At 37.6% G+C, this 27626-nt stretch overlaps 4 protein-coding genes across 4 annotated transcripts; 1 reads left to right on the plus strand and 3 right to left on the minus strand.

Moving 5' to 3' along the window:
- The first annotated feature begins 1861 nt into the window (after window positions 1-1861).
- grp (gastrin-releasing peptide) lies at window positions 1862-4221 on the plus strand. Its single transcript, XM_084687597.1, has 3 exons — window positions 1862-2216; window positions 2679-2899; window positions 3142-4221. Exons 1-3 carry the CDS (start codon window positions 2072-2074, stop codon window positions 3193-3195), a joined length of 420 nt encoding a protein of 139 aa, XP_084543723.1. The 5' UTR covers window positions 1862-2071; the 3' UTR covers window positions 3196-4221.
- Window positions 4222-5325: 1104 nt separating this feature from the next.
- rax (retina and anterior neural fold homeobox) lies at window positions 5326-7273 on the minus strand. The gene is made up of 3 exons (XM_084687268.1): window positions 7018-7273; window positions 6616-6848; window positions 5326-5760 (listed from the first exon to the last, which is right to left on the minus strand). Exons 1-3 carry the CDS (start codon window positions 7271-7273, stop codon window positions 5326-5328), a joined length of 924 nt encoding a protein of 307 aa, XP_084543394.1.
- Window positions 7274-10526: 3253 nt separating this feature from the next.
- cplx4a (complexin 4a) lies at window positions 10527-14664 on the minus strand. The gene is made up of 3 exons (XM_084687493.1): window positions 14498-14664; window positions 12101-12188; window positions 10527-10754 (listed from the first exon to the last, which is right to left on the minus strand). Exons 1-3 carry the CDS (start codon window positions 14662-14664, stop codon window positions 10527-10529), a joined length of 483 nt encoding a protein of 160 aa, XP_084543619.1.
- A 2539-nt stretch (window positions 14665-17203) lies between these two features.
- Window positions 17204-26465, minus strand: lman1 (lectin, mannose-binding, 1). The gene is made up of 13 exons (XM_084687677.1): window positions 26229-26465; window positions 24856-25010; window positions 24064-24171; window positions 23690-23751; window positions 23171-23270; window positions 22893-23016; window positions 22609-22667; window positions 22317-22449; window positions 21795-21982; window positions 21490-21560; window positions 18102-18261; window positions 17834-17958; window positions 17204-17726 (listed from the first exon to the last, which is right to left on the minus strand). The coding sequence occupies exons 1-13, from the start codon at window positions 26431-26433 to the stop codon at window positions 17690-17692; spliced, it is 1527 nt and encodes a 508-aa protein (XP_084543803.1). The 5' UTR covers window positions 26434-26465; the 3' UTR covers window positions 17204-17689.
- Between the last annotated feature and the right edge of the window lie 1161 nt (window positions 26466-27626).

Consider the following 27626-nt stretch of genomic DNA (forward strand, 5'->3'; position numbering starts at 1 on the left):
AATAAATGTTTTATTACAGTATTAATATTTCTTCTGTTATTCTTTGATTTAGCATGCATTGAAATATGTAAATGTCCCTGTGAATTTCAAACCAAGATTATCATGAGTAACGCTGCAATTATTTATACAATGTTTTTTCATGCGTCTTTTTATGTCATTGAAATAGTGAGTAAATGGAACACTATTCATTAATATGACACACATCACAGGCTTCCTAATGGCCATTCGAGCATATTATCAACTTTAATTGACACATTCTGCTAAAAGGACAACCCTAAATTACACACTCTCTTCAATGAAAATTCTCCATTGTTGTCATGATACTTTGCCAGTGAGGTCATTTTTGTTAATTGAGCCTTGGGTTTTGACAAGAAGGACCAAACACTGCCATCTAGTGTCATGTTAGTGTCTCAGAGTGACACGGAACACATCAAGTGTGCCTGTGTGTCTTCCACTTTGCTTAACTGATGGACCTCATTCAACTAACTGTGTGTGTTACCTAGTGCAACACCAACTTAACAACTTAACAAAGCTCTTTCTCTTTATTTTAAAATCCATTGAGTTTACCAATTGTTTTGTCCTCATTTGTGGTGTGAGATGACCAAGAGTGATTTACACATAAGAGTGTTGGGATGCAGAGGATCTGCTGAGGGAAATTAATCAGTTCTGTGAGTCAGTGAGGACAATAGTTGTTAGTAGTTGACATTCAGCTGAATGACGCAATCAGCAATGAGATGCATCCTTTTTTAAATGATTAACAATTAAGTGTTTCAATATTGACATAGAACACAAAAGGCTAGGATCACATGGTGTTAGTTATTCACAGCCAGAGTTGAATAATGAACAAATATACAGAACTTATCATGTGCATGATGCCATTCACAGAAGATGTCATGGAAGCAGTCTTACCAGTAATCACTGAAGAGTTTTACAGCAGTGACAATAGCCAGAGGAAATGTTCAACCTTATCAGTACAAATGTAACCTGCTTGTAGCAAGGCTGCACATTGGGTGGATTCCCAAACTGTCTGCATCTATTCTTTCTACTGTGATCTTTGTGTCGCAACTGTAATGAATGTGATCACTCAAATATTCACATTTAATCATGAGGACGTGCATAGAAGCCCATTTATAACAACAAGCTTCTTGCTTAATGCGGATGATACTTCTATATTGAGCAGCTTATTGGCTTCACTGATAACTGATTCCATAATGTCCAATATCAAGACCACATAGGCTACATCCGTAAAGAAAAAACATTTGCCTTTGAGTAAAAATGAATGCTGCCCAGTTGCTTTGGTTTGATAGCAAATACCATCCTGGACACTGTTAACTTTTCGATCTGGTTTGATATACTTTTGATCTAAAAGAGAGTAAACGTGGTAGGCCTAGTTAAGGCAATTTATCAAACTTTTAAACGATTTAAAACCCAAGAGAATCTCACAAATCGATAACCTAATAGAATTTAGGAGAAACGTAGGATACTATTTACATTTAACATATCCTAGGCCAATTGGGTTGATTTGCCTTGCAATGTTAGTGGACCTTGTTATAATGGATTGACTAAATCATCTTACTATTGTCTCACAAAGAGTTATATGAATTACAATAGACCTTGTGAAACCACAAATTAGTTTGGGCAATTTGCACCTGCGTGGAAGAAATCAATTAACTGTTAACAGTAGATCGGACGCCAACATTTATGAAAAGACTGTGACATCTCTGTCTCCGGGCAAAGAATCGTTATTGTTTGGATGATGACAGGTTATTACAATTTGTCATTTTTAAATTGTCATTTTAGCATCATGATGGTGTATGAGTTCAAGATTGCTGACGTATGATGACCAGGAAGGCATTTCACTTTCAGCATCACCTATTCACAAACATTACTCCCGCGGGATCCTCGTGTGCAACTTCAGAACGTCAAGATCAACAAGTTGGAAGTTTCTTCCAGAAATGATATAAAGGACCACACGTTTTTTGAGTCTGAAGAATGTTTGACTTGCGCATGTAAACTGCTCGGATTAAGCGACAGGACTGCTCTGTAGCCTACTACTTTTCATTTTTATAACATGGGAGAGATCGGGCATCCATGGATTTACAAACCATCGTCATCAATGGTTGTCATTTTGCTATCAATTACATGTGTGATGCAATGTTCAGAGAATCCAGCAACTATTGAAAACGTTTATCCACGCGGCAACCACTGGGCAGTAGGTAAGAAGTACTTCAACAATGACAACAATATAGCAGGATTTCTTTACGAGGACATCAACATAAAAATAATAATTATAGAGCTATAACGCTATTTTATAGGTGTATATTAATTCTCAATGTATTGAAGTAGAGAACTGTTTTGTGTCATCAGATAGGCTACGTTTATTGAATCAGAAAAGAGGTCCCACACTTGGCTTGTACAAATATTGCAGCTAGAGCACCATCAGCTCCAATAACCGAATCCATAAAGGTTTTTGGTGATTTTACGAAATGTAACATTGTGGCTGTAGTTTTTGTCTTTTGAATATGTGTTAACAAAACAAGTTGTAATATAAAAAAAGATGTTGCTATTGTCTTTCTATCATAGAAACTTGAAACTTTAAATTGAGATTAGGACCTACAAATTATGAAAATTGTTACATCTTGTGAAAATCATCTTTACAATCTTTATTTGCTTCCTAGGGCACTTGATGGGTAAGAAGAGCTTAGACAGCCTCTCTGGAGCAGAGGAGCGTGCTCAGGCCAGTGACCATGTGCGTCTCCCAGAAGAAAACAAAGGTCCATCCAGGCTGTATGGGTCCTTACTGCTTGGACGGGAGGCCCAGAGACAACCCCCCGTCAGACTGGCTCTGTTCCGGAGCAGGCAGCAGGAACAACAAGAGAGAGACATGTTTATCCAAAAGGTCAGTACAGAATGGTTTCTGTGTGTTGAGGGTTCTCGTGCCTCTCCTACCTGCCTCTCTCTCTCTCTCTCTCTCTCTCTCTCTCTCTCTCTCTCTCATAGGTATGTTTAGAATGCTGTGCATGTCTTTTCAGATTAAAATCATAAGATAAATATTTGTCAAATGTGTACTGCAATTTGGCTGTTATGGCAAACTTTTACTCTACTGGAACTGCTGTGTATTTTGTATTCTTCTCTCTAAAGTTGGAAAGCCTTCTGCTACAGGTTCTGAACACAAAGGAGAACAGTGCCAGCTGAAGAATGCTCCCTCATACAACCACACAGAGACTGCTTAACATCGACACACACTCTCTGTCCTACACCTATGGGGTCTCATTAGAGCGGTTCATGATTTGAATGACACCCGTTTGTTTGATATACTCTTAGTAATCCATTTCAAGGGTAAATATATCACTTCTTGTCAAATATAGTTGAGATATTTTCAATTCTTACAATATATTTGTGCCATCTTAATCTTTTGTGAAATCTTTATCTTTTGTGATATATTAATGGTGTCACCACATACACACCAACCATGTTGTGTTTAGAGCTCTTAATAAATATAATACTGGGATAACTGCATAGTGAATAGCTGTGCATTCACTCATGTTTCAATGTAGGTCATTACTGTTGGAGACTGGTTGAATGGCCCGAGGTGAGATGTAGTAGCATATATTAACCACAAGAAGACAGACAAGAGTTATTTGCAGGCAGTCAGGTTCAAGATTACATTTTAAAACTCATCGCATAAGAGCCTAGGAGGGCAGAGCCAGGATAACCCACTGTAACCTACATAATTGGATTACATACATGTTTTCAATGTTACATTATACGTTAAAATCTATTTTGCCATCCTTTTTGAAGCCTACCAAAGCTTACTCTATTGTGGTCAGGTATATGGTTTACTATAAATTTAAATGATTAGTTAAGGAGCCATATTGTTTCCTACTCCAGAGGGTACTCATATAAAACCCATGAAAGAATTTTGTCTGGAAACTCAATTGTTGAAGGTTGAGCAACCATCTTTTCCTCCAGTGTCTTTCAGCTGTCCACTGGAAAACAATGGACTTAATTATTGGGCAAGGGGTTGCTCACACTAAGAAAAGCTAACTGTCACAATTTTGTTGGTAAATCTCATCCTGTTCACACAGCATGGAGGAGGATTGATTCTATTTCCTCGTTTGTCACAGATGAATGATGGATAATGCAGTACGGACCACTTACACTACTTCCTCCCTTTTCCAGTGTAATCCTAGTGTCAAAGGAATAGTGTTTGCACAAATCAATGAGGAGGAAATTACACACATCTGTATTCTGATTCCATGGTACGCTGTATTGGTTTTCCTTTATTGTGGCTGGCATTGTCCAATAAAAGTAAGGCCATTATGATGTAAGACCTATCTGATGAGTTTATACCATCCTGCACGCATTTATATAGTTTTAAGGTTGATCTGTTGTAAGGAGGTTGTAATGCCGCAAGTGTGGAGCTTTAGATTTTGAGGCAGTTGAGGTAATAATAAATTATGTAAAATATATTGTCTTCTTGGGAAAAAAAACTGCTAAATTGCTTTTTCTGTAACTCATAGAGTTCAATAATGTACCACTAGAGGGAGAAGAGGTTCATGCTTTGATACGAAGATCAAATGAAAAGAAGAAACGATCATTGTGAAATTCTGTGATTAAGTTTAAAGTAGTTTGTAAAGGTTGTTACATAGTGTCTTGCAGTGTGGAACAAACATTACTCCAAAGCAAAACAAAATGTAAAACCGAATTTGTTGATTAACACTGAATACAAATGAACAACAGATGCAAAAGTTTACGTTTGGTAAAGTTATGAAGAGGTTTCCTCAAATGGGGAATCTAGATATGATATTACCAAGAAAAAGGATCTTTATAGGAGCCAGATGTAAAGTGTGCAAAATAATAGTTTATTTATCTAAGGTAATTTTATTCTTGCAGTGTCCATCTCATAGATCATTTCAGTACAGTTATCCGGACTCCGGATTATGTCAATTTACCAAATATAAAAATAATAGCAGTAGAATATTAAACGAATTATTTTAATGTGTGATTGTCCTGGAAGTAGATACATAAGAAATCAAATTAAGAAAACAGATTGGAATGTATGAAATAATAACAGACAGACAGCAGTGAGACAAACACGTACAACGTAAATGTTGCCACTGTAACTCAGCGGCAGCATAAGATCAAGCCCAACAAGAAGAAAAAGAAGTACGGTGAGAAAGAAGTGTTTTCTGTATGGCAGTCTGTAGCTCAAAAGCAGCAGCAGCAGGAACTTCCATCATTACATGGGGTGTATCCATATTTGTCTATGGATCTTCCTTCATCTCTGAATGTCCCTTTGAGGAAGATGCCTTCAGTCCAATATTACCACGTCTTCCCAATAGACTGGATGTGCTCCTTAGCCTTCATCCTAAGTGAGGCGATGCTGGAGTTTCGGGGATCTGTCCCCTCTATGACCAGCTTGTCCATGAACCCAGAGCACTGGTAGGTTGATGGAGGGCAAATGGCTGTTCCTAAATGGGGCAGGTTGTGTCCGAGGGCAGAGGGTGGGTTAAGAAAGTTCTGTGGGGGGGTATAACTGCCGGGAAGGCCTTGCGGGGGGCTGATAAAGCCGGGGAGAGACTGCAGGGTGGTAGAGGTGGATATGGGGGTACTAAGCCAGGGCTCCAGCTGCAGCCCTGAGCCCAGGGAGTGTGGAGGAGAGCGGCTAAAAGACAGGACGCTGTCCTGGAGTTTGATGGCGCTGACTTCCAGCTTCTCCTGGCGTCGCCACTTTGCCCTACGGTTCTGGAACCACACCTACCAATCACACAATAAGACTTTGGTTAGTCATGTAGAATTCCCCACATTACTATTATCTGGATAGGTTGACATTTTTGGAATAAATAATGTATTTATAATATAGTCTTATTTATTTTTTGTTTGACGATCATGGTAATTGTTTTTTTTTACTAATGAATTCTGCCAAGATGATACAGTCTGAATAATGTTCCTAGATTATACTATTAACAGTGTATGATTAACAATGAATCAAAATAATCATCCAATGCTTTTTACTCAACAATACTGATCCATTCAACTAAGAGTAAAATAATCTTGACTTTTTAACAATTAATTTTTGAATTGCCATATCTAGTCATTCATGGTTAAACTACCAAACGATATCATTAACAATGATATGGTGTTTTGATATTTTAGATTTTTGAAAAATCAAGTAAAGTCCAGACAATAGTGTTTATCGAGAACAGAAGCGTTTTTTTTTTATAATTCCTTTGGTCGTCAGAAGTGTATGACGTGCAAATATGTTGTTGAATAAAAAAAAGAAATTGATTACTAAATGAACACGTTATAGCCCATCGGCCTAACTATAAATGACGATATGGAACCGTTTAGATGGCTATAGACTGAATGTTTTAATACTGGAAATATGACTGTTTAATTATATTAGTCCTACATAAAAGGCTCTAATATTATATGTACTTAATATTTGGTAAATTACTGAAAAGGAGCATATGTTTTGGACTACTGGATTCCTAAAGGAAAAACGTGTCCAGTTTTTTGTTAGCAAAATATTTGAACGGTTGAATTTTTATCTAACTATTGTACACAATTATTTATTTATCAACACGTGAGGCATGAGGACAGTTAATTTACCTGCACTCGAACTTCCGGTAGATTAACTTTAAGGGCAAGTTCCTCTCGACTGTAAACGTCAGGGTAGTGGGACTTTTCAAATGCTCTTTCCAGCTCGTGAAGCTGAAAGGTGGTGAACGTCGTCCTGTTCCGCCTGTGCTTTTTCTTAGGATTCTCATCATCAGAAAGTTTACTGTCCCCCTCAGGTGAGTCAGGACTAGCCGGGGCACCCAAACTGCTCGAGCAACAAACACCTGAAAATACACAGCGCCATGCATGAGTTGTCAATTTGTTTAGTGTCAATAACACATCTTAGTACAACCCAACATGATCTGAACTAATAGGATAGGGCTAGACCAATACAATATACGTTTAAAGCAATAGTAAAAAGTATAGGCTATATTCTGACAATTTTCTACTTACTTTCAAAATGTTCTGTGTGATGTTTTTTCTTGAGTGCGGACATACTCTCATTCCCTTTTCCCTCGCAATCTTTCACATGTAATTTACCCGAACTGTTGTACGAGACTGTCTGATGAAAAATGTTTTCATCTTTAAATCCCAGTATTGCTTCAATGCTGTGAACTCTGGATGTGTTCACCGGACTTCTGACGAAACGTGCGGAAGGTGACATGTGCTCTTCCATCATAACTTCCATAGGCGAACCAATGAGCCACATTGAATAAATAGAACTTCTTCAGTCAAAACTCTTCAACACCGAATTCACTTGAAGAAGCTTCAGAAGCGGTAGAAAAGCCCAAACAGGTTTGAATAACGGAAAAATAAATAAAGTAAAATCAAATTAAATTCTAAAATATATCAATGTTATGTAAAAAAAGTTAAAGCTAAAAAAAATATTACTGCAAAGTGTGTATTCCGTAAAAAAATCTGTCCGGACTTGTTAGCGCACACTCTTAGGGGCTTTTAAGTACCCCGGGCAAGACCCCCCATGCCCATGTGACAGCCCCCACGACACGTCAAAAGGGGATGTCATGTCGGATTTGCCCTGGATTTAGGGGTAATGACATTGTCCCAGTGAACCAATGCCCAGTGCTGTTAGCACTAACTCCTCCCTACCTCAAATCTTGCACCAACACAGTCAAGGGTTTAAACTGCCTTACATAAATCTTAAAACCATCTTTTCCTCCTCCAGATGTCATGTCCATGATGGCCTGCAATAAAATAAAAAAAGGAAAAAAGGAGCGGCCTACAGATTAAAGCTTAAGGTAGAGGAAATTTAGAAATACAAGATTTTTGTCAGGTCACAGATTGCAAATATGTCAGATTTACATTTAATCAAAGCTATTTTATTATAAATTATATTATTAAATGACATACGACAGAGTTGTAAGAGAAGTGCTAGTCCTATTTTTTAAGTACAACAGCTCGTTGTGTGTTGTGAACATCTATTGTTAAAATGCCTTCACAGTCTTCACACAAAGCAAAAAGGTTCACATTGTTTATTACCAAATAATTGCAATAATTGATTTTAACTTTATAATTTGTATAATTTATATCTAGCAAAATACAATGTGCTATTTTTCTAGTATACTGATTTGATTTAATATGCTTAATTTTGATTGTTGATGAGTCTGCCTTATCAAGAGGGCCTATTCCTTGCAGTTTTTGACATTATTTGAATACTGTACTTTTTTGTTTGTTTCCTAGGTTAAATAATGTGCCAACATGCCTCTCATAACAGCAGAGTGTGTACCATATAGAACCTTATATTTGAATAACCTAGAACAAACCAGAAACAGGAAATGTCTTAAGTCCTTAATCAATATTGAAGTGATATACGTAATTAACACTAACAGCAATTGACAGCAGTTGGGTAATCCTTCGGCCACACGCTGTTTAAGGGGATTACGTTTTTCTACTCAAAAGAGTTAAAACTCTTAAAACTATTACGGTTTTCCTAATTACCCAAGGTGACATTATCCTTTGTTTGCCAAAGAGATGCTCACTGTGTTGGAAGACCCAGAGACAGTGCTGAGAGTTTGGGGTTGGGGACTCTAATGAGACATGATCGCTTCTCTTTCACCCTTACTATGTAAATGTAAACTAAACATTTGTTCTCAGCAAAGTAAGCTGTGGATGTGTTTGTCATGTTTACACCTGGATGGATGTTCAGAAATGTGTGGAGCTGTGAAGTAATGTGTAAGTAAATACAAGTTTTGCAATACGACTATTGCTATACAGCCATCATGACAACTAATATATATATACAGATATTGTAAATATGTGTGTGACAGAGATAGAAAGAGAGAGAGTGAGTGACACACAGAGAAAGAAAGAGAAAGAAAGAGAGAACCAAACTGTATATTATCATATGAACACATTAGGAGTTTATAACTACAAACACACCTAACAGTATCCTAATAATTAAGTCAATTTATTCATAGCATATAATAAATTTAAATATTTTCTAGAACCATAAACAACCTTATTCAAAAATTATTTAGGTCTTTCAGCACTCAATCATCCGTTTTGACTCCACATTTTTGTATTTAACAGAATGCACACTACAAATGTCCACGTAACATTATAAGTGCATGGTTTTGTACATCAACCAACAACAATTCTCTAATTCAGTTGAGAAAAGAACAGTACCATCATCTTGGTCACTGCAAGTTAGACTACAGATTCTGTAATCTAAGTGATGACCAACACCTTTAAAATAACAATGGGGAGAGCCAAATGCAAAACTTACTGACTTAGATTTGATAGATATTACAATGTATGACAGATGTTTGTAACCTTCTGCTAATGTGTATGTGGATTTATTTCCAGCTCGTCAGAGATCACAAGTCCCACTTTCAGGGAGAAGCTGCCAAAGACATTTAACCCTGATGGGCCAATGACTTCAACTACATTGATCCTATTAGCCTCTTTTGGAGATTCAGTAAGGCCCTATGAACTTGGTAGCACGTGAAACTCTCAACAAACAGGATTTTGGACCTTTTTTCTTCTGTCTAATCAACTCCAGCAAGTGTTTTTCAATAATCTCCAATTAAATTAAGACCCATTTTTTATTGGTGTTAGTGAATTAGTAAGCACTTAATCCGTGTGTGTTTATTAGTGGCTTTACTTGGACTTACACACAGCTAGCTCTGTGTTCTTTAAATAATGCTGACGGAATAGTCAAATAAAACAGGCTACAAATCAGTCATTTTATTAGTCACCAGCCTCTGCCCACATTTAAAATTGTTAAATGTTTTGTCTGATGTTCAGACAATGATATGTTTAGTTTTAACTAAGGAGTGAAAACAATGTATTTGCAAATATAGTGTTGCTAGTTTTAACATTTTAAAACTGCATATTTGCTTTGCATTGTTGATCAGTTTGGATTTTCTATGGATTACAACTGCTGGTTGAAATGCTATAATATGACATTGAAATGCCAGTTGTGTGGTCTGGATAACGTGTGGGCGAAGTGTAACAGATCATCAAAACATAAAACCTCAATAGTGTCAACTTGAATGATGGGATGAAAGATGGAGAAAAATACAAAAAACAGGGAGAGGGGAAAAATACAACTATAACAGCATTTATTCAGAAAACACATACCAAAACATCTATATGAATCTAACAAGGATTTGAGAGGAGCAAATCGAAAAAAGACCATTCACACAAGGAGTTTTGGGGAGGTAACAGTGAGACTTGGAGGCTGTTGGAACTTTTCCATAGAGAGGGAAATGGGAAAATCATTGGGCCAGAATTCAGTCAAAACTGCCTGAGCAATATTTTTTTATTTGTTAACATTGCTCAGACATAGTAGACTCAGACTTATACTGATTTTAAAGAGCCCCTGCATAAATATAGCTCTGCGGTCTTGATTGAATCCCCACAGTAGACCTCAGACTTTTAAGAAAGGGAAGCCATTTTCTTTGTTTCTCTGTGTTACATTTGGCCTTCTGGGCAGGGGTTTCCTACATGACAGAGCACTTCTCCTCTGCCTTGGTCTTCATCTCAGTGGCCATGGCAGAGGCCTTCTCCTTGATCTGGTCCATGTCCATGTTCTGGATGTTCCCCATTTGCCCCAGGATGGAGTCCTTATCTTCCTCCTCTGTGGCGTCCTCATCTACCATTTTGAGGAGCTCCTCAGGAACGTCCACATCATCACCTGCCATTTGGAGCATGTTCTCATCCTGCTCGCTCTTTAGGATCAAGCAGAGAGACACTTTGGTTACAAACCATATAGTTGAAAATACATGACCTTTATCACCAGTCAAAATCAGTCAAACCAGTCAATGGATTTGTATCTGCATTTGAGACTGTATGACCCGTTTAACGAAGGCTGTTCAGGAGATCTCATCCATAAAATGAGAACATAAACTAAAGAGGCAATGAAAACTAATAAGTAGTCCTTGAAAATACCGAATTTTTTGGGAAGCTTATCCTGAAACACGCAACCGCACACTTCACTCCACAGAATTAGCTGACACCTGTATTAGCCTTCCAACTGGGAATAGTGTCTGGAGACACCTGCCGTACCTTTACACGAAACACTAATTCTATCGGAGTAGAAGGATAGAACGATTCTTGATTCATGTATTTCATCTCTGCTCTGTCTAATGCAGGAATATACACACATCACTTAGTAATTGTGGCAGAATAATAGTGCGAGTAAAAAAAATTAAAAAAATATCCCTGAAGTTATTTGTTCATTGTATATGTTATCATGAGAAAACAACACTGTCACAATCATGTTAATCATGAATGTCTTTCCAAAGAGACACGGAGTAAAGAACTAAAGCTGCTGATTCTTGGTTCCCACACATTTCCTATTGTTAAATTCAACAATGACCTTGAATTTTGTTAATCAAATGCAGCTAGCAATATTTTCTAAATTCAGATATAAAGACAATAATACTATTTTTTGTGTTGATAGTGTTGAGTGATTTTAATCTTACTGTACCTTTTTTCCTCCGTCCATTTTGGAGAATTAAAATCAAATCCTTATGAAACCACTTTCAAAAATGTGTAATAAAACCAAATGGATCCAGTGATGTAGATGGTTCCAGTAGTCAGTCAGTCCAGTGCCTTAACCTTCCTACTGACCCAGAGACACCTGTGGCACAGTACAGCAGATGGCCGTGTGTACGTCTAAAGCCAGGCTGCAATATGGGACTAGTAAACTCCTCCAGGTCTTTTATTGAACATCTTGGTCCCTAATCCTTTGGCAGTGTCCACCTTCCTTTGCCCTGTATGACCTGACATGTTCTAAAGGGGATAAAGGCAGGCTGGGCCAGTGTGAGGAAGCTGCCTGTTATTAAACACTATTTACACACTAGGACTGACTGTACCACTGTAGTGTAGCTGTAGTGTAACTGATCATATCAAGTGATATGTGCAGACAATAGATGGCTATACACTGTTGTCAAATACAATTTTAGTTAACAATTTAGAGACTTGAAACCCTAAGTTCTTCAGTTTGGATAAATTCTATTAAGTCAGAAATACTTTTTGTGTGTGAAACAAGATGGCTGCCTAAGTTACTTACCTTGGGGAGCCTGTATTTGTCTCTGAGGCATACTCGCAAAGTTGCTCTCTCAGCCTTCTTGTGTAAGAAGTCAGCATCTCTCTCCATCCTAAAATACACAGGAAGTTGGATATGTTTAACTTTTTGTAAACTCACATAAAAAAGATAAACTATACAAAAATATCCTATTGGAATGAGAACTTATGAAGATAAAGTGCACACACTTTGCATTAACCTTTCTGCTTAGTCTAGTGACTTAGCGATTGATTGTGTATTAATGTATGGCCAAGTCAGTGTACAGTACACAAAAAACTGTGTGTTATTATGTGTGTATGGTGTGTGTGTGGTGTGTTGAGGGATGATTGATTGTTGATGGTGGTTCTTGGTGTGTATATTGAAAGAGTATAAGTAAGAAGTGCAGATAGGTATTTTTAGACAGTATAATATCATCGTTAGCCTGATACTCAAATGCTAGTGTAAAAATGCATTGTTTCACTGGGTCCAGGCTTACCCTTTTGTATTTAAAATGTCACTGGCAGTTATAAGGTATATTTCCTTTTTAGTACTCTTTTTAGATAAAAATGTTTTTCATCTAAATACACATGCTTCACCTACAACCCATCTGCAAAAGTATAATGTCATAGTTTATTTATAGTGCTGTTTCTCTGGAACTGAGGACGAACAGCATAACCACACACATGATGGAGCAAATGAGGAGGCTTATGATAACAAAATTAGACTTGATGCCACAACGTAAGTTACAGATTAATCTGCCACAGTACAAACGTTACAAATAAATGTTTAAATCTGTAATAAATACAACATTTTTGTGTGTGGTCGTTTGATTAAATAATTCAATGAGCAAATGAACTAAGAATAGCACATCTCACCAAACATTCATATCTTGATGTTGGGGAACATTCTTCACAAAAGATGATTTGTTTGGATCCTAATCCATTTTAGTTAGAATGTTCCAAACTAATCATCTGCTGTAAAGAACGTTCCCTATCTTCAGGGGCGCCGCTAGGGTTTCTGGGCCCGCTGACTAATTTATACTCCGGGACCAAATTTATTTTAGTGAAATGTGCAACTCTTAGTTCATCTGCTGATTGCTTCACTCAATCAGGGGACCATGCCATCTTTAAAAAGATTACTATTAAAAATTCAATTAAACATGTATTTGTAACTTTAGAGTGATGATTGTTGGGCAGATAACTGTAAAAAAATATATAGAAGGGGGATGGAATATATTGTAAATTTACAAAAAATATATAGTCTCAAAAGCTGTCTGCCACATTAATTGTTCTAAAATCAGTCAAACATCTTAAATCTCGTTATGTAACCTATTTGGGTAAAACATTTGTCAGTGGATTACTGTTGTATAATACAAGAACACATTTTGTGATGGAGAATACATACATGTACACTACATCAGTAGTGTTGGAGAATACAGACATTTACACTACATCAGTGTGTGACTTATAGTAAGTCTGCTTCACTTGTAGTCGGACAGGATTCAGATTCTGTTCAATAACTCACTGTAAGAATGATACGCACCCTATTGGTCAGAAACATCTTCTTACATAAAACAAAATGGCCACCAAACATTTTAAGCACAATCTTCATAAATATTATCACTCAGCAACACTCAGATAAAAGACTACATTTTCTCTGAAACTGTTGATGTAGAGTTAATAACCAAGAAAAAAGTGAAAGTTACACACCAAATACGATTTATTGATTTCTGAAGCTCTGTTTTTCCTGCATCATCAAGACCCCTCCCCACCTGCAGTCCCAGTGAAATGATCCCTGGTCAAACCCCAGCCGCCATTTTACCATGCAGGGTTTGTATGCTTAGATAATAGGTGGCATTTATACTGTAAATCCACACAATAATCTTTAAAAAGAAAATGGGTTGGTATTTTAGTCCAACTTTGTAAAGTGGGGACCCCAGTGTTTTTGAGGTCAATTTCAGTAACAACAACAAGCTCATCTGTATCATTATCAACAACACGTTTGTTTAGAAGACAGATAAAGATCATTGAGTGGAGATTAATTGAAGGCTATAATTGTCCTGTTGCTTGCTATGGAATCCTTTCTACAAAGAGCATTCTAGAAAGTGCACAGTATGGTTACCATGTATTTTATGACCTTGAGTACAAGAGCAGTGGAAGAAAAACATTTTTCCAACAAGATGGACATGATTATAACTACTATTTGACAGACTGAAATTCCAAAAAACATTAATTTTACAAAGCATATTTATATATTTATTGCAATAAAAAGAATTGAATGTAAAGGAGTTTCCTAGTGCTTGTCAAGGTCAGATCGTTGCTGTGATTGAATTTGTTGTAAATGTTTCATCCCTGACCATCTAGCACTATCAAAACCAAAATCAAGTGATTGTGTTCTACTCACTTCTCCTCCACCACCTGTTTCTGGTACTCTTCATACTCTTCGCGTGTCATCCCTGCTGCTTTGGCTGGGTCGGAGGGGGCGGCCTCCGCCGCTGGTTCCTCTCCTCCACCAAGACCCATTCCCTTCAATGGGTTACTGGGCAGCATGCTTTTGATTAGAAAAGCCATTGTGTCCAATGGGGTCTGCTATCTGTTTTTATAAATATAATATTTCAATAGTTGAGACTAGTTATTCCCCTATGACGTCTCCTGGGTTGAAATTCCTGCACCCGTCAAGTCCACCGGGAGCCTGCCTAGCTAAACTGCTGCTTGTCTATGTAGCGAAGGACACACTGACGGCTAGCAACACGCGCCGACAAAAAACTGTTTTGCCCCAGCCATAATCTGGATTAAACCTCTCCCTTATACTAAGAGGCAGATGGCCTGTTTTCTTTGTTTGTTTTTTAGAATGTCAAAATGTTATAGATTTCATATTGATGATTAATGCACACTGATCACATCTGACAGCTTTGGGTACCCCTCCTCATACCCTCCCACCTTGAGAGATCATCGTTAAAATGAAAGATTTTGAGAGGACATTCTTGTTTTCCTGGTAGCGTCACATATGTTGCTTCCGCCCACTGGTTGTTAATCACATTACTTAAGAAGGGGGCGGCCCGTGTGGCGCATCCACTGGTGATTTCCATTTATACCGCTGAGCTGGGGCTAGAGTTGGGGCTAGAGCTGGGGCTGAGGAGCCACAAGAAGCAGGATTACCAGTCTGTTTATCCCCCAGTCACACAGCCATCCATATCCTCTGGTTGTCCTGGGCTTTTGTTTAGCGGCACCATGATGGACAAGAGTCAGTGTAGGCCTGCAGGTCTTTCTATGGCATCAACCCATGTCTCTTTGAATTGGGGAATGAGAGGCGAGGGGGCAGGGAGTCAAGTTTTAGAGAAAGGCTGTTCAAAAGTGCTTGTATATCAAGTCATCCCTGCAGTACGTGTTATCTAAATTGGCTGTTGTTCATTCATTCCCGGTAATGAAGCTTGCATTAGCCTCTCTCGAAAGTTATGTAGGTTATAGGGTGTAGAAAAGCAGTTAATATATGTAAGGCTGACGTGTTTTCAACTGTGACAATATCATGGGGGTGAACAATACAAAATTAATCAAACAGTTTTCTGAAAGTTTAATCTGAAGTTTTGTAAAAAATAAATCCTATTGTCACGGCATATACAAAAGAAAATACAAGTATGGGAGCTGATGGCCATGAACACAAACCGTTCTGTCTATCTCTAAAATGATTCTATTGCTGTTATAAGTGTTGTGTTGCTTTGAATAAATAGGATTTCAGAACATACAGGGTTGAGTGTGGTAAAACTGCTCCTTCAGTGAGCAATGATTTCCTTTTGAAAATATTCCGTATTACTTTTATACTTGATTGAATGTATTGTTCAGATGAGCCTTTCACTCTCTTTGCAATTAAGTCAGATTACATGATATACAGTATATCTGGATATTTAAAACATGTAGTAAAATCTGATTGTGAGAGGGGTAGTGACTACATGCTACTCTACTAATTGTGGTCAGTCGAACATTTTTGTCCTGCTGTCAATTGATGTGTGAAGATGGCATGTGTGGCAGATGTGCTGGACTTTCACATGCACTGATCAAATTCTATTACTGGGATGGTTGTCGGGGAGGGGGTTGGAGAGAGCGTGGGCTGGTATGAGGGAGCTAGAGAGAGGTAGGCAGTGAGGGAGAAGGAAAAGGGATGACTGACAGAAAGGGGATTACCAGTCTATGCATTGTATTTAGGTGCAGTGCACTTCAATTTGTAAAGGTTTGAGAGTTGTATTACATGCATATGCTGCACTACATGCTACACAGGCAGACATGCCATGATGTCCACAGACATAGATAGGGTTGTGCATTAACATTCCCAGCCTTGCTGTTCCCCTACTTTTTCATCTTGTAGTGGATAAATTAAACATTCATGTGCATGGCAGCAGGATTATGGAGATTCTATAGAGATCTCCTAAAGCCTTTGATTAGAATATTATATTGCCGCCAGTGTTTTCCAGATGTTTGAATTGTTTTTTAGTCACTTGACACAACAAGAGGTTGGCCTAAAAGAAATTCCAACTCACTCTCACTTCACATTCAATTCATATTCTTACAATTACTGTAATGTAAGAAACGGAGTAATCTACTTTCTCATATAATAAGGCTTACTACAACCACTTGAAAGAGCAGTGACAGTGATGCTTGGCAGCAGATTTTTTGCTGTGTCATTATAGTCTGTTCTACAGCATAAATGCATATTAAGTACAGGTTGTTACATTGTATAAAATGCAATACTTTATTAGGTGATCACACTGTAACCAGGTCATTTATGTAAAGGTCTACTTCAAGGGCAATGAACATATTGGTGTCAAGGCCATATATAGCAAACTTGATGATGCCTATAGGCCACAGGGGGCTTGCACCTCATCATTGAATGACACCATACTCTAAAATGCTCATACGCATCTTCTAAAGTGTTTGCACACACAATCACTGCAAATACTCATGCCCACTGGCACCTGCTCACAATCCTATTAGATGTACTTTATTCAGAGGTGTTCTGTTGTGAAACAGCTTGGCATAGTAAAATAATGTTTACATTGCTGTACAGGTAAACACCATGTTATTGATATTGCTTGATACAAAGGACGGAAAGACGCAGAAGGTTTGTATTTGTTTATATAAATTGCTTAGGGAGATGATCTCTACAGTTTCATCCATTCAAGACACAATCACACACTGTACATCTGCTCTGGCTATCAACATAGTTTAGAAATTCAACAAAATTGAACATTTAATCCACAGTTTTCCAAACTATGAGAACAGAGTGCTTTTTTATTTTTTGAGCGATGGGACTTTGTCATGAACTTGTCCACAGAACAAATGTCCAGAACATTTGGCAAAAATACTGTATGGAATATATTACATCATGTTTGGAATCTTGAACCATATGTCTTACACGCTTCGAGAAAGCATTTACACACAACCTGTAGTTCTGACCAAATTAAAAATAGGAAATTAAAAAAGTCTCAAACTTAAATCTAATTTTCAAAATACAATAATTTACAAATTGAAAACAAAAACAAACCAGAAACCAGCAAACGGACAATCCCTTATTTATATATCGTAATTTCATTAATGCGCTTCATCAAAAGAACTTCTTTGCTGCTGCTTCTTGTTGACTTCTACACAGAGAACAAGTGGATAATAGGGGAGGAAGAAAGTTATTACAGAATAAATGAAGCAGAAATACTGTATAAAAAGTGACAGAAAAACTCAAACAAGCTCTCACCTGTACATGATATAGCTAAAGAACAGGACTGACTGAATGACCACGAAAATCACAAAGTGAACAGTGGACAAACAGGAAGGCATCGCCGGCAGTTCTGGACACTTTACCACTTTGTCACCAGGGTTCTAAAAACAGCAAAAATATGTTTTTTGGGAGGGCTTACATCCAAAGCCAAGATTGAGGGTGTACTGACTTTTATTTACAACAAGGATGTATTTTATTTCCAATTGTACCCATTGAGGGATGTTGTGAACCAGGACATACTCACCCCATTACGTTGGATCAGGTGCTCCACATTCCTCTTAACCACGTGAAGATGTTCCTTGATGTCATTAAAGTGTTGCACAGTCTCATACGTCCCCATACCGACGGCATTGCCTTGGTTCTGGGTTGCTCCAATCTGCTTCAAGGATTCGTAAAACGAGTTTCTGAGAAAAGGAGACAATATTGAGTTTGATTAAGCATTGATAACATTGTTGCTTGACTCTAAAGACATCTAAATACAGACCCTAAAGTCCAGAGATTTGATTTGTCCATGAAAAGATGATTGCTTCCTAAAAATTAAGAATAGTCAACTAAGTGTAAGATTGATTCGATATAGTAAGAACTAATTGTTTAGTCATTTGAAAGCTTGCTGAAACAAACCATTTACATACCAATATTTCAATACAGTCTCCTAAATTAATCTTTTAATCTTACTCATGAGACCATATCCTTAAATCATAAACTATGAATTACCGTCCCAGTGAGGGGATTGATAAAAAAATAATCTCCTGTAAAAACACGTTCCTACAACAAATGGACAATCTTAAAACATACTTGCTTTGTGACATTATTGACAATATGTAATCCAGTGTGATCAAAATTTGATTGAATTGTTCAATTAAAAGTAGAAAACATTATGAATAGTTTAGCAACTTACTATCAATCGAAACTCAAGAACATTATTATTATACTCACTAATGTTACATGCCAACAATACAAAACACTACAGTACATTTGATCTGACAAAAATTGTTGTTAATAATTTGGGTTGTGGTGCAATATGCCAATACCACTTAGGAAAGCACTGATTCTATTTAATGTAACATTTCACACTACCTAAATCTGTAACTTTACTTCCAAACTAAAATATTAGGTCTGTGGTGTGTATCGAAAGCAGGGCTAGTTGTAGGAGGTAGAGCCCCACCAGATTTTTGTATTGCCCCCATATTTCTCTTGCCGACCAATCATAAAATCTTTATTTATTTTCGTATTTTCTGATTAGCTAGTTATTGTTATAACATTTGGAGCGTGACCTTCCAATGGCCAACGTAAATTGTCCACTTCAAAAAATATCTATAAAAATCACTCTCAAATTCTGCCCAACAAACATTTCTCAGTGTCATAGCAGTCTATAACCAGGGATGATGAAAATAGATTTAACCGTTTAATAAAGATCACAGGATCCAAAGGATTGTGTTCCTGATCAAATTACATTCTCTTAAAATGTATTATTACTAACAGGGTGCAACCCGACAGTATGACCTTATTGTCTCCAAGAAATTAAAAAGATTACATACACAAAACTTGATAAATACAAGCAATTTGAGTGTAGTGTAGAGTGTAGAGTGAAGAACGCAGACCTTGAAAGAGATTGTGACAGCAAGAAAGCAATCAGAGGAGGACAATGTTTGAAGTGTATATATTTAAATTCTGTTGTCTAATCTCCGATGGACAATTGGTGCTAAGACTTGGCTTTTTCTTGCAGGGCCACATGGTACATGGCTGAGAGACTGACAGCAAAGACATACAAACAAAATCAAATTTTCTCTCTAAGGGAGGAAAAAGGACATTAAAAGGCAAATCTCCTTGAAAAAGTAAGTGTACATTTATTAAACCCCACGTCTAATCTTAATCCAGTACAAGTGACCCATTTATGACCAGAAAGCCCTCCTTGGATATATTAATTTTAAAGACTAAGATAAGGTCATGTGATCAATCAAGTGTTTATTGAAGGGATGAGGACCTACTGAGTCCATAATCTACAAGGTTATGCATATCAATCAAGTCCATGCAATGTTAGAATTAATGTATTATGTCAATCAGATTATTTAGTATTAGAACATCACCAACAGATTTATTAGTATTGTGCTTTCCTCAAACTGAATCAGAACAATATGAGTGTCCTACCCTTTTCAGTTATCTACCAGACATGTAGCAAAGCCATAGCTTTAACGTAAATATGACAACCTGATAAGTCATCACTCAAGAAGATTTGGAAGAATGCTCAGTAAATGCCAACATTTCAGATGTAATGAATGCAATGTTGGATTAAGGACATTCTAAAACAGCTTGGTTGCCCTATGATAAAGCAATGAGGGTCTGGAAGATTACTGAAAGTAGTCAATAACTACATCTTTAATACTTTATTCTGATTAAATAGTTATGCAAATATGCTTGTGTAATTATAACACACTACGTAGATAGACATTGACAGTGTCAATGTCTATAATCACCTTCACTACACAAGTTGTAGTAGTTGTAGTATAGTAAGAACAGATTAAAAACATACAATGTATTTCATAATTATTGTGATTGTTCTTTCTGTTCTGTAATCCTTTCATTACAGTTTAAGCATGTGCTATGAAGATCTACTAAGAATTGGAATACAATTAAAAACACCAAAACATATATAAGCACAAGTACGTTATTGTTAGTATTTATGAAAACCCTCACAGTGGTAGTGACAAAGTACTCATTATTACTTAGCCTTATCCATGAAACAAATGTTAATTTGAATTCCAGCTGCAAAGTGGAAAATAGCCATCTTAAAAATCACTCAATATGTTTCATTTGTGCCTTAAAACGCTGTTGAAAGGAAAGTAAATAAAGTTTGTTCCAAAAAGGATGACTGGGACCCTATAACCACATATTTACCATATAACCACGAATTTACCATATAACCATATATTTACCATATAACCACGTATTTACCATATAACCACGCACAGTGACCCTGCCTCGTATGTCTCAATTAAAAAAGGGTAATAATAGTCTGCTCTTCGTAAATAAACAAAATAAAACTAAAACAATATTTACAATTAATTGTAGTTTTAACTGTACATAATTATGCGTCTTTGTATGGTACATGGTACAAACATCTTGATCTCTGTCAGCTAATCCCAAAACAAAGCAATGTGTGCACAAGATACCTACATATTCCTAAAATGATAAAAAAGGAGTAAATAACTATTCGTTCCTCATCTGCAGTTTTAATATTAATTACATTTTAATTGATTAAATACTACTAGCAGGTAGTCACATTCTCAGGGTCAAATCACAGTACAGTCAGCAAACAAGAGCTAAATGCAAATATGGTTTAGGGATAAGCCCAGAGGGGATCAGGTGGATATTGTTCCGAGGGAGGGGGAAGGATATTGGTGGTTAAAGTATTGCATACTGAGTCTAGAGAGCGTGTTTGTGTATTGGGTGAGGGGAGGGGTGGTCCTACCTGTTACAGTGGGGACTATTGTATTGGGAGAATAAATGATTCAAGGATATTATGGATTATATTCCATGTTTTTTTTCCTGGGGCGTATTCCAATTATTTTGTGTGGAGATAAACAAATACAGTTCAAGAATAACAAAAAACAACTGTTCCTGATGTTACTTACCTCAGCTCATTCAGGTTTTTAAGTACCTCCTGTTGTGTTGCAACCACTGCACCCATCTCTTGACTGGGGGCCTAAAGGGAAACAAATAGTGCATGGTTTAATGATTTGACAAGAATAAAATAGCTAAGAATTAAGTAATTTAAATGTAATTGGGTTTGGGGCCTTAAGGATAGACAGAACACTGCCATAAAGTGTATTTGTACAACATGAGTTATGTAATGTGTGTGGATGTATGTTTATGCTTTTGTTCTGTGTACAGGTGCATGTGTAAGCGTGTGTGTAGATGTGTGTGTGTGTGATCTAACCTGTCCTGTCTCTGTGCTTCCCCCGCGCTTGCTCATCTCATCGGTGATCACTGAGACATATCTGCGCTGCTCATCCAGGATCATGGCTAGCTGCCGGTGGAGCTGTTTGATCTCCAGGTGGATCCTGTTCTGCCCTTCGAACACCTGGCGGATCTCCCGATCATTGACGCTCTCGTAAAGGTCCTCAACTACTCAGTACACACACACACACACACACACACACACACACACACACACACACACACACACACACACACACACACACACACACACACACACACCCATCAGCCTCAACGCCACTCATTTACAAAAACAATTGCAACACATATCATAATAATAACATATATATATATATATATATCCAATTTCACAAAGTTGATCCGCTCCTGCAGACTTATTTAGAGCTGTCATTTTTGTGCAGCATAACAAAATCTTACTGAACACAAACATCAAAGGCTGTGATAAGGCACAGAGAATTAGGTCTATTTGAAACATGTTTGTTATCTTTGCAGTGAAACTAACTGGGTTCTCCCTGCACGTCCGGATGCTCTTTCTGAAATTCTTCTTTCTTTTTGTCGAGGTCTTGCTGAAAGTTCTCAAATTCCTCCTGGTACTTGTCCTTCTCCTCCTTGGGAATCTCGGCTTCAGGTGGGGGCTTCAATGGGAGAGACAAAACAAGCACTGAACTCACAAGAGGCCCCTTAGGCTGCACCCCACTCTCATATACTGCTATTCAGAAATGGCCACACAATTTCAGTCAGATGTTCTACTAATTAAATTGCACTGAAGAGTGTTATTAAGGGAATCTTGTTACCAGTTGTTGCCCTGGCTCAGCTAGTCTGAACAATAAGAAGGAGAGAACATCATGGTCGTCTGGAAAACAGAAAGATGTACTGCTTTGGAATCATGACTTAAGAGCTCACAAATAATCACTGAAACCATCATTCAAATGGTCCAAATAAACCTTTTCAGAAGCTTTAAATCAATCCAAGTTATAATAGCCTAGTTGTTAGCTATCCATAAGATTAAAACAATAATAATAATAATACAGGTAAAAGAAGATGACATGTAGTGCTTTGAAGGATTCTGGAAAGCTACCTGCTAAGCCACCAGTGGCTGCGGAGATTCCAAAGTAGCCTTCCTTGGGAATGACCATGTTTTCTACCTTCGTACAGAACTCATAGTCATCTTTATCTGGTGTGAAGCCATTATTTATAAACACCTGAGAATACAGAAATGTCAGGGTACATTTGTTTATACGTTATATGATAGGCAGTGACACACTTAGTATTAGACTAAATAGATACATTTATAGCACTTGCCATCTATATTCATTTAATGTTTTTTTGACATTTCAAAAAGTTGATGGTTTTTACCGTTAATGTTCTCTTGTAGTATACTATTTTGGCTCTGACAGGGTATGGTTTGTTTCTGAAGTCCCTTAAGCAAGTTCCCAGAGCTTGGGTTGTGCCATCACTGTAGGAAAACATAGTTTTCCAGTACAGCACAGCAATCCATACAATTCTGAACAACAATCTCAAATTGCCAAATCTCAAAAGATATTCAAAACAATATTGTACATAAACGTTTTGAAGGTTTGGGAGGGCAAGCAAAAAACAACAAAAATATTTTGGAAAAGAGGTAAATCCTTTAATTATTTTATTGTAAACACTGCTGTAGCACTGGGCAATGAGGGGAAATTGTGTCAAATCTGAGACGGGCATACAACGCCACTGAACAGAAAAGTGATTTAAAGCTTTCACTGGCCTGCGAGATTACGAAAGATAGAGGATTATTTTCTCAAAGCACAAATAATCATATTTTCTAATCTTCTTCAAGTTGTTAAATTTGAGTTTATCTGAGTGAGCGATGAGGTCAGAGAAACATTTACTTACTTTTGGTGGTCATAAACAAGTTTTCCATTGTTTCCCACAACTACGATAGCAGGGTTATTTTTCTGAAACAATATTATGAGGAAAGAGTTAATCCAAATCCACCTAATCTACAACACCAAGATCATATGTGTCCCTTCTTTAAACCAGCAAACCTCAAATCATCCCACCTGAAAACAACCTTTAGTTTAATCCATATAGAATATACATTATATGTCTACACAATTGATTTTGTTTACAGAATATCAATATCATTTTTGACATTGTCAAAATTGAGTAATTCCCCCAAATTCTATACATTGCTGAGCATTAAGCTCTGAAGAATTGCATATTTTTGGCCCGGACAATGTTGACACACAATAGCTTCAGCTACATACCTTGCCGTCATTGTCAAAGGAGTCAAAGAAAATGCCAATGCCATTCCAGGCATCAGCTGCACCATAGACTGGGCCGTCAAGACCTTGTTCAGATGTAAACCAAACAGCCTGTTAGAACAAAAGGATGAATTTGTTACTTCACACAAATGCTTAGTCCCACTTAAAAGATGTGGGCCTTTACTAGGTTTGGATAGAACATAACTTAGGCCAAGCTGTCTCTGGCACTGTTCATTTGATACTAATAACAGATGGGCCTACTTTGGGGTCTTAAGGTTTGCCAAGGGACGTGGCAATTAGTTTTAGAGTTTGCACCCAACATTGCAGTGAGTTTGCACGCAAACGTTGTGGTTGAAATAAATTGAACTTTAACCGTGTAATGCTGGCAACTTATAGCAGAGGTATAAAAAATGTTTTACCAATCGCAAAGACCATTTAGAAAAAGGCTAACGTGTATGCTATCTCACTCTGCTGTTCTAAAACAGTTATGATTTTAAAAAGCATGAGCTGCAATTGACTATGTTTGTTTATGCGCGAGCAAAGTCCGCTCCTAAACTTGTGCATCTCACGTAATAAGGGCTGCTGAGAAATATCTACTTGTGGGTGAACAAAACATGATTGCAACTAATCTAATCAACTATATTCATTGGAACTCAATTTAATTACCCATTACAAATTATGCTAAACATCCCGCGATGGAACTATTTAGGACTTACGTTTGAACACTAGGAAGAAGTTGAGCAGAAAGTACTTATACATTATTACAAAATGAATAAACTTGCAATTCTCTTTTACCAGTCCATCTGCTCCCATTCTCCCTCGGCCAGACACACGGAAGGTCACCTCTGCCTCCCAGTTTTCAAAATTGACAGTGTTCTTAGTCCACACCGATCCCTTCTGACTCCTGAGTGAAGGAGTGATCCGGACCTGGTCTGCACTGGGGATGGCATCTAAAACAAGAAAGGTGGTTAACCAACTACAAGGTACCACTACAAAACAGCTAACCTAATACATACTGTATACCTTAGTTGTTGCCCAATAACCTCAGATCTGTCATAAGTGGGTTGATGGTAGGATAACTTCACCCAAAACAAGATAAAGGTATGCCCCATTCAACTCAATGTGTTGAATTTTCAAAATTCAGTACACTAAGGGGTCTTATCCTAGTGTTCACATAATGGCTTGGCTTGTGTTCCCCAAAGACAAATGTTGTAATAGTGCAATCTTGTACAGGGAGCTGATGTTGACTTCAATATCTCTGGCCTTTGCACTGCCCCTTGAAACTGATTTGATAACCCTTACACACCCATGTATGGGTACAGAACCATATGTTTAGAACCAACACTGTAGCTTATAGTAAAAACTGTCAACTCAACTTGCATGGTAATAGTTAAAGCTAAACTTTCCAGTGTTGAGTCACCCATGCTCTGGTAACACAGTCATAAAGACATACGTCAAAAACGTAGCTTTTTAGGTACGATTCTAAAACACTTAACAGTTTGTCCGTGTCTGCTCCCAAAGTCTGATGTTTGACCCAATTGTGTCTCACATGCTGTAACTCATGTATACACATTTGAATGGGAACCATTTTGTTTAGGCCACTACAAGTACAATGAAGATGAAAGAAGCAGACAGAAAACTAGTCCTTTGTGTTTGACTTTTCCTATCCCCATTTGTCATAGCTCGTCAAACAACTATAGATTTAGCCCATTTTAGGGGGGCCAGCAAGATTTATATACTGTGACTTTTGCCATTTCTGTCGTTCACTGCTATTTACGTTTGTATGGACAATATCAATTGTAGTGGCAACATAATATGACTGTAAAAGGATAACTTTGTGTTAGAAATCCTGAGTGACTATTCTTGTTTGGTTCACTGCAAATTCAGGACGTTCCAGCATTCGTTCATGGGAACAAAGGTGGGTGGATTTCTCATACATTGTAAAGACACTATTTGCATATTCACATAGCTAGCTCTAGCTATGGTAGCAGATACCTTATATTTGGCAACAGTAATAGCATGCTAGCGGCCACTCGTGAATTTAGCATGCATTTATGCAAACCGTATCTTAAGTTGTCATATTAATGAAACAACGATCACACAACCACAAGGAAGTGAGTACGTTTGAGTTTATGATAACGTTAGCTAACAGCAGGTGCCAAACTTACTTCCAGTATGTACCCAAAAAGGAATGCTGCCGTCTGGTTGTGACAAGTGAGGTCCTTTGAAACTGTACTTATATTCAAACCGGCGGTGTGGTGGGTCGTCAGCAGTAGAGGAACCTGCGTCAATATTGGCATAAGTCTGGTGAAATATGAAAGCAATAAGTATACAAGCATCTACAGCCAGAAGCTTTCCTATGGACACCGCCATGTTTCAATACCAGTGCTGACGTAGCGCTGATTCAAGGGGGATGACGGGTACGTCTGAAGGGCCAACAGGGCGCTTCCTCATTGGTCGATTTATTCAGGCACACATGAGGCTGCCAGACCGAGGTTACTTGAAGCACAAATAGGCTATATTCGTGCCAAATGGAAATCTCACTTTTTATAGGCCACTATGCTGTTTACACAAATGAATCACACCATGTCAGTACCTGTTCTGCATTTGTTTACATGCCTGATTTTGTTTATGCTCAGTGGCCAATTATCTTTTTTTTTCGTAGATAACCTCAACCATAGTTGAGCGCCCTCTCGATTAGAGAGACATCATAAATAGTGTATGCTTATGTACATTTCGTAGATAATCGGATTAAAAATAATGAGTTTGTATTATCAATACATGGGTAATCTATTTGTTGAAGTAAATGAAGCCTGGAAGGATTTACGTGGACCTTTACAGACGGAGCTTCATACTGCGTGACTCAGAATAGAAGGTGCTCCACAGTAAACCATGAGCTCATGCGGCTAGTGTGTATTACACCTCACTGTGCAGGTGGTCAAGCTGAAATGACACAGGCTTAAATCAAGGTTTACTTTATGACATGATCCCTGCCGACCTCTCTTCCTCGGAGAAACCTAAATCCACAGTGGGAGGTAGCTTTGACACAATTCCCCTGACCGTTCATTCTCCATTCACTTTCGATGCCCTTACCCCTGATAGTGAAAAAGGACCCACTGCATGTGTTGCAAGTCAGCATGTCACCATTCTTTGAATACCATTTAGACTAATAAGGCTATTAGCCATTCAGGCACGTGTTTGAAGAATTCTCTGCTGGACTTTTCACCGGATATATTAATGTAAACTTAACTAAATATATTTCCTACATTTCATGTAATTGTAGTGCCAAATAACAGAACTAAAGTCTGTGTTTGGGGGACTCTGAAATAGTTTCGAAAAAGAAGGGTGTCTCTTTGTATGGGGCCTTTGTAAGAGTTAATTCTCACTCTTTAGAGGAAATGCATGATTTTCATGACAATAGAAATGCAAATAGTGCTTTTGGATCTAGACAATGAGACCAGTAGGAAGCTAATAGATCACTTAGACTGTGAATAACATTACAAATTAGTCAGCACAAATATTTGGCCAGCCAATTAAATAGGGGTCTGACTAAAGGTTACGTTGGG

The sequence above is a fragment of the Hypomesus nipponensis genome, chromosome 22 (genome assembly GCF_054491055.1).
Source record: "Hypomesus nipponensis isolate SF chromosome 22, ASM5449105v1, whole genome shotgun sequence".
Lineage (NCBI taxonomy): Eukaryota > Metazoa > Chordata > Actinopteri > Osmeriformes > Osmeridae > Hypomesus > Hypomesus nipponensis.

What these genes read in the sequence shown, in the direction of transcription:
- grp (XM_084687597.1), top strand. Translation starts at nt 2,072, where the DNA reads ATGGGAGAGATCGGGCATCCATGGATTTACAAACCATCGTCATCAATG. An exon ending in CGGCAACCACTGGGCAGTAG is followed by an intron (nt 2,217 to 2,678) that starts GTAAGAAGTACT and finishes TTTGCTTCCTAG; the next exon opens with GGCACTTGATGGGTAAGAAG. An exon ending in GAGACATGTTTATCCAAAAG is followed by an intron (nt 2,900 to 3,141) that starts GTCAGTACAGAA and finishes TTCTCTCTAAAG; the next exon opens with TTGGAAAGCCTTCTGCTACA.
- lman1 (XM_084687677.1), bottom strand. Translation starts at nt 26,433, where the DNA reads ATGGCGGTGTCCATAGGAAAGCTTCTGGCTGTAGATGCTTGTATACTT. An exon ending in AGCCACTGGTGGCTTAGCAG is followed by an intron (nt 22,668 to 22,892) that starts GTAGCTTTCCAG and finishes TCTGTTTTCCAG; the next exon opens with ACGACCATGATGTTCTCTCC. An exon ending in ACCTGATCCAACGTAATGGG is followed by an intron (nt 17,959 to 18,101) that starts GTGAGTATGTCC and finishes TGCTGTTTTTAG; the next exon opens with AACCCTGGTGACAAAGTGGT.
- cplx4a (XM_084687493.1), bottom strand. Translation starts at nt 14,664, where the DNA reads ATGGCTTTTCTAATCAAAAGCATGCTGCCCAGTAACCCATTGAAGGGA. An exon ending in AAACAGGTGGTGGAGGAGAA is followed by an intron (nt 12,189 to 14,497) that starts GTGAGTAGAACA and finishes TGTGTATTTTAG; the next exon opens with GATGGAGAGAGATGCTGACT. An exon ending in ACAAATACAGGCTCCCCAAG is followed by an intron (nt 10,755 to 12,100) that starts GTAAGTAACTTA and finishes TTGATCCTAAAG; the next exon opens with AGCGAGCAGGATGAGAACAT.
- rax (XM_084687268.1), bottom strand. Translation starts at nt 7,273, where the DNA reads ATGTGGCTCATTGGTTCGCCTATGGAAGTTATGATGGAAGAGCACATG. An exon ending in TCACACAGAACATTTTGAAA is followed by an intron (nt 6,849 to 7,017) that starts GTAAGTAGAAAA and finishes GTGTATTTTCAG; the next exon opens with GTGTTTGTTGCTCGAGCAGT. An exon ending in TACCGGAAGTTCGAGTGCAG is followed by an intron (nt 5,761 to 6,615) that starts GTAAATTAACTG and finishes TGTGATTGGTAG; the next exon opens with GTGTGGTTCCAGAACCGTAG.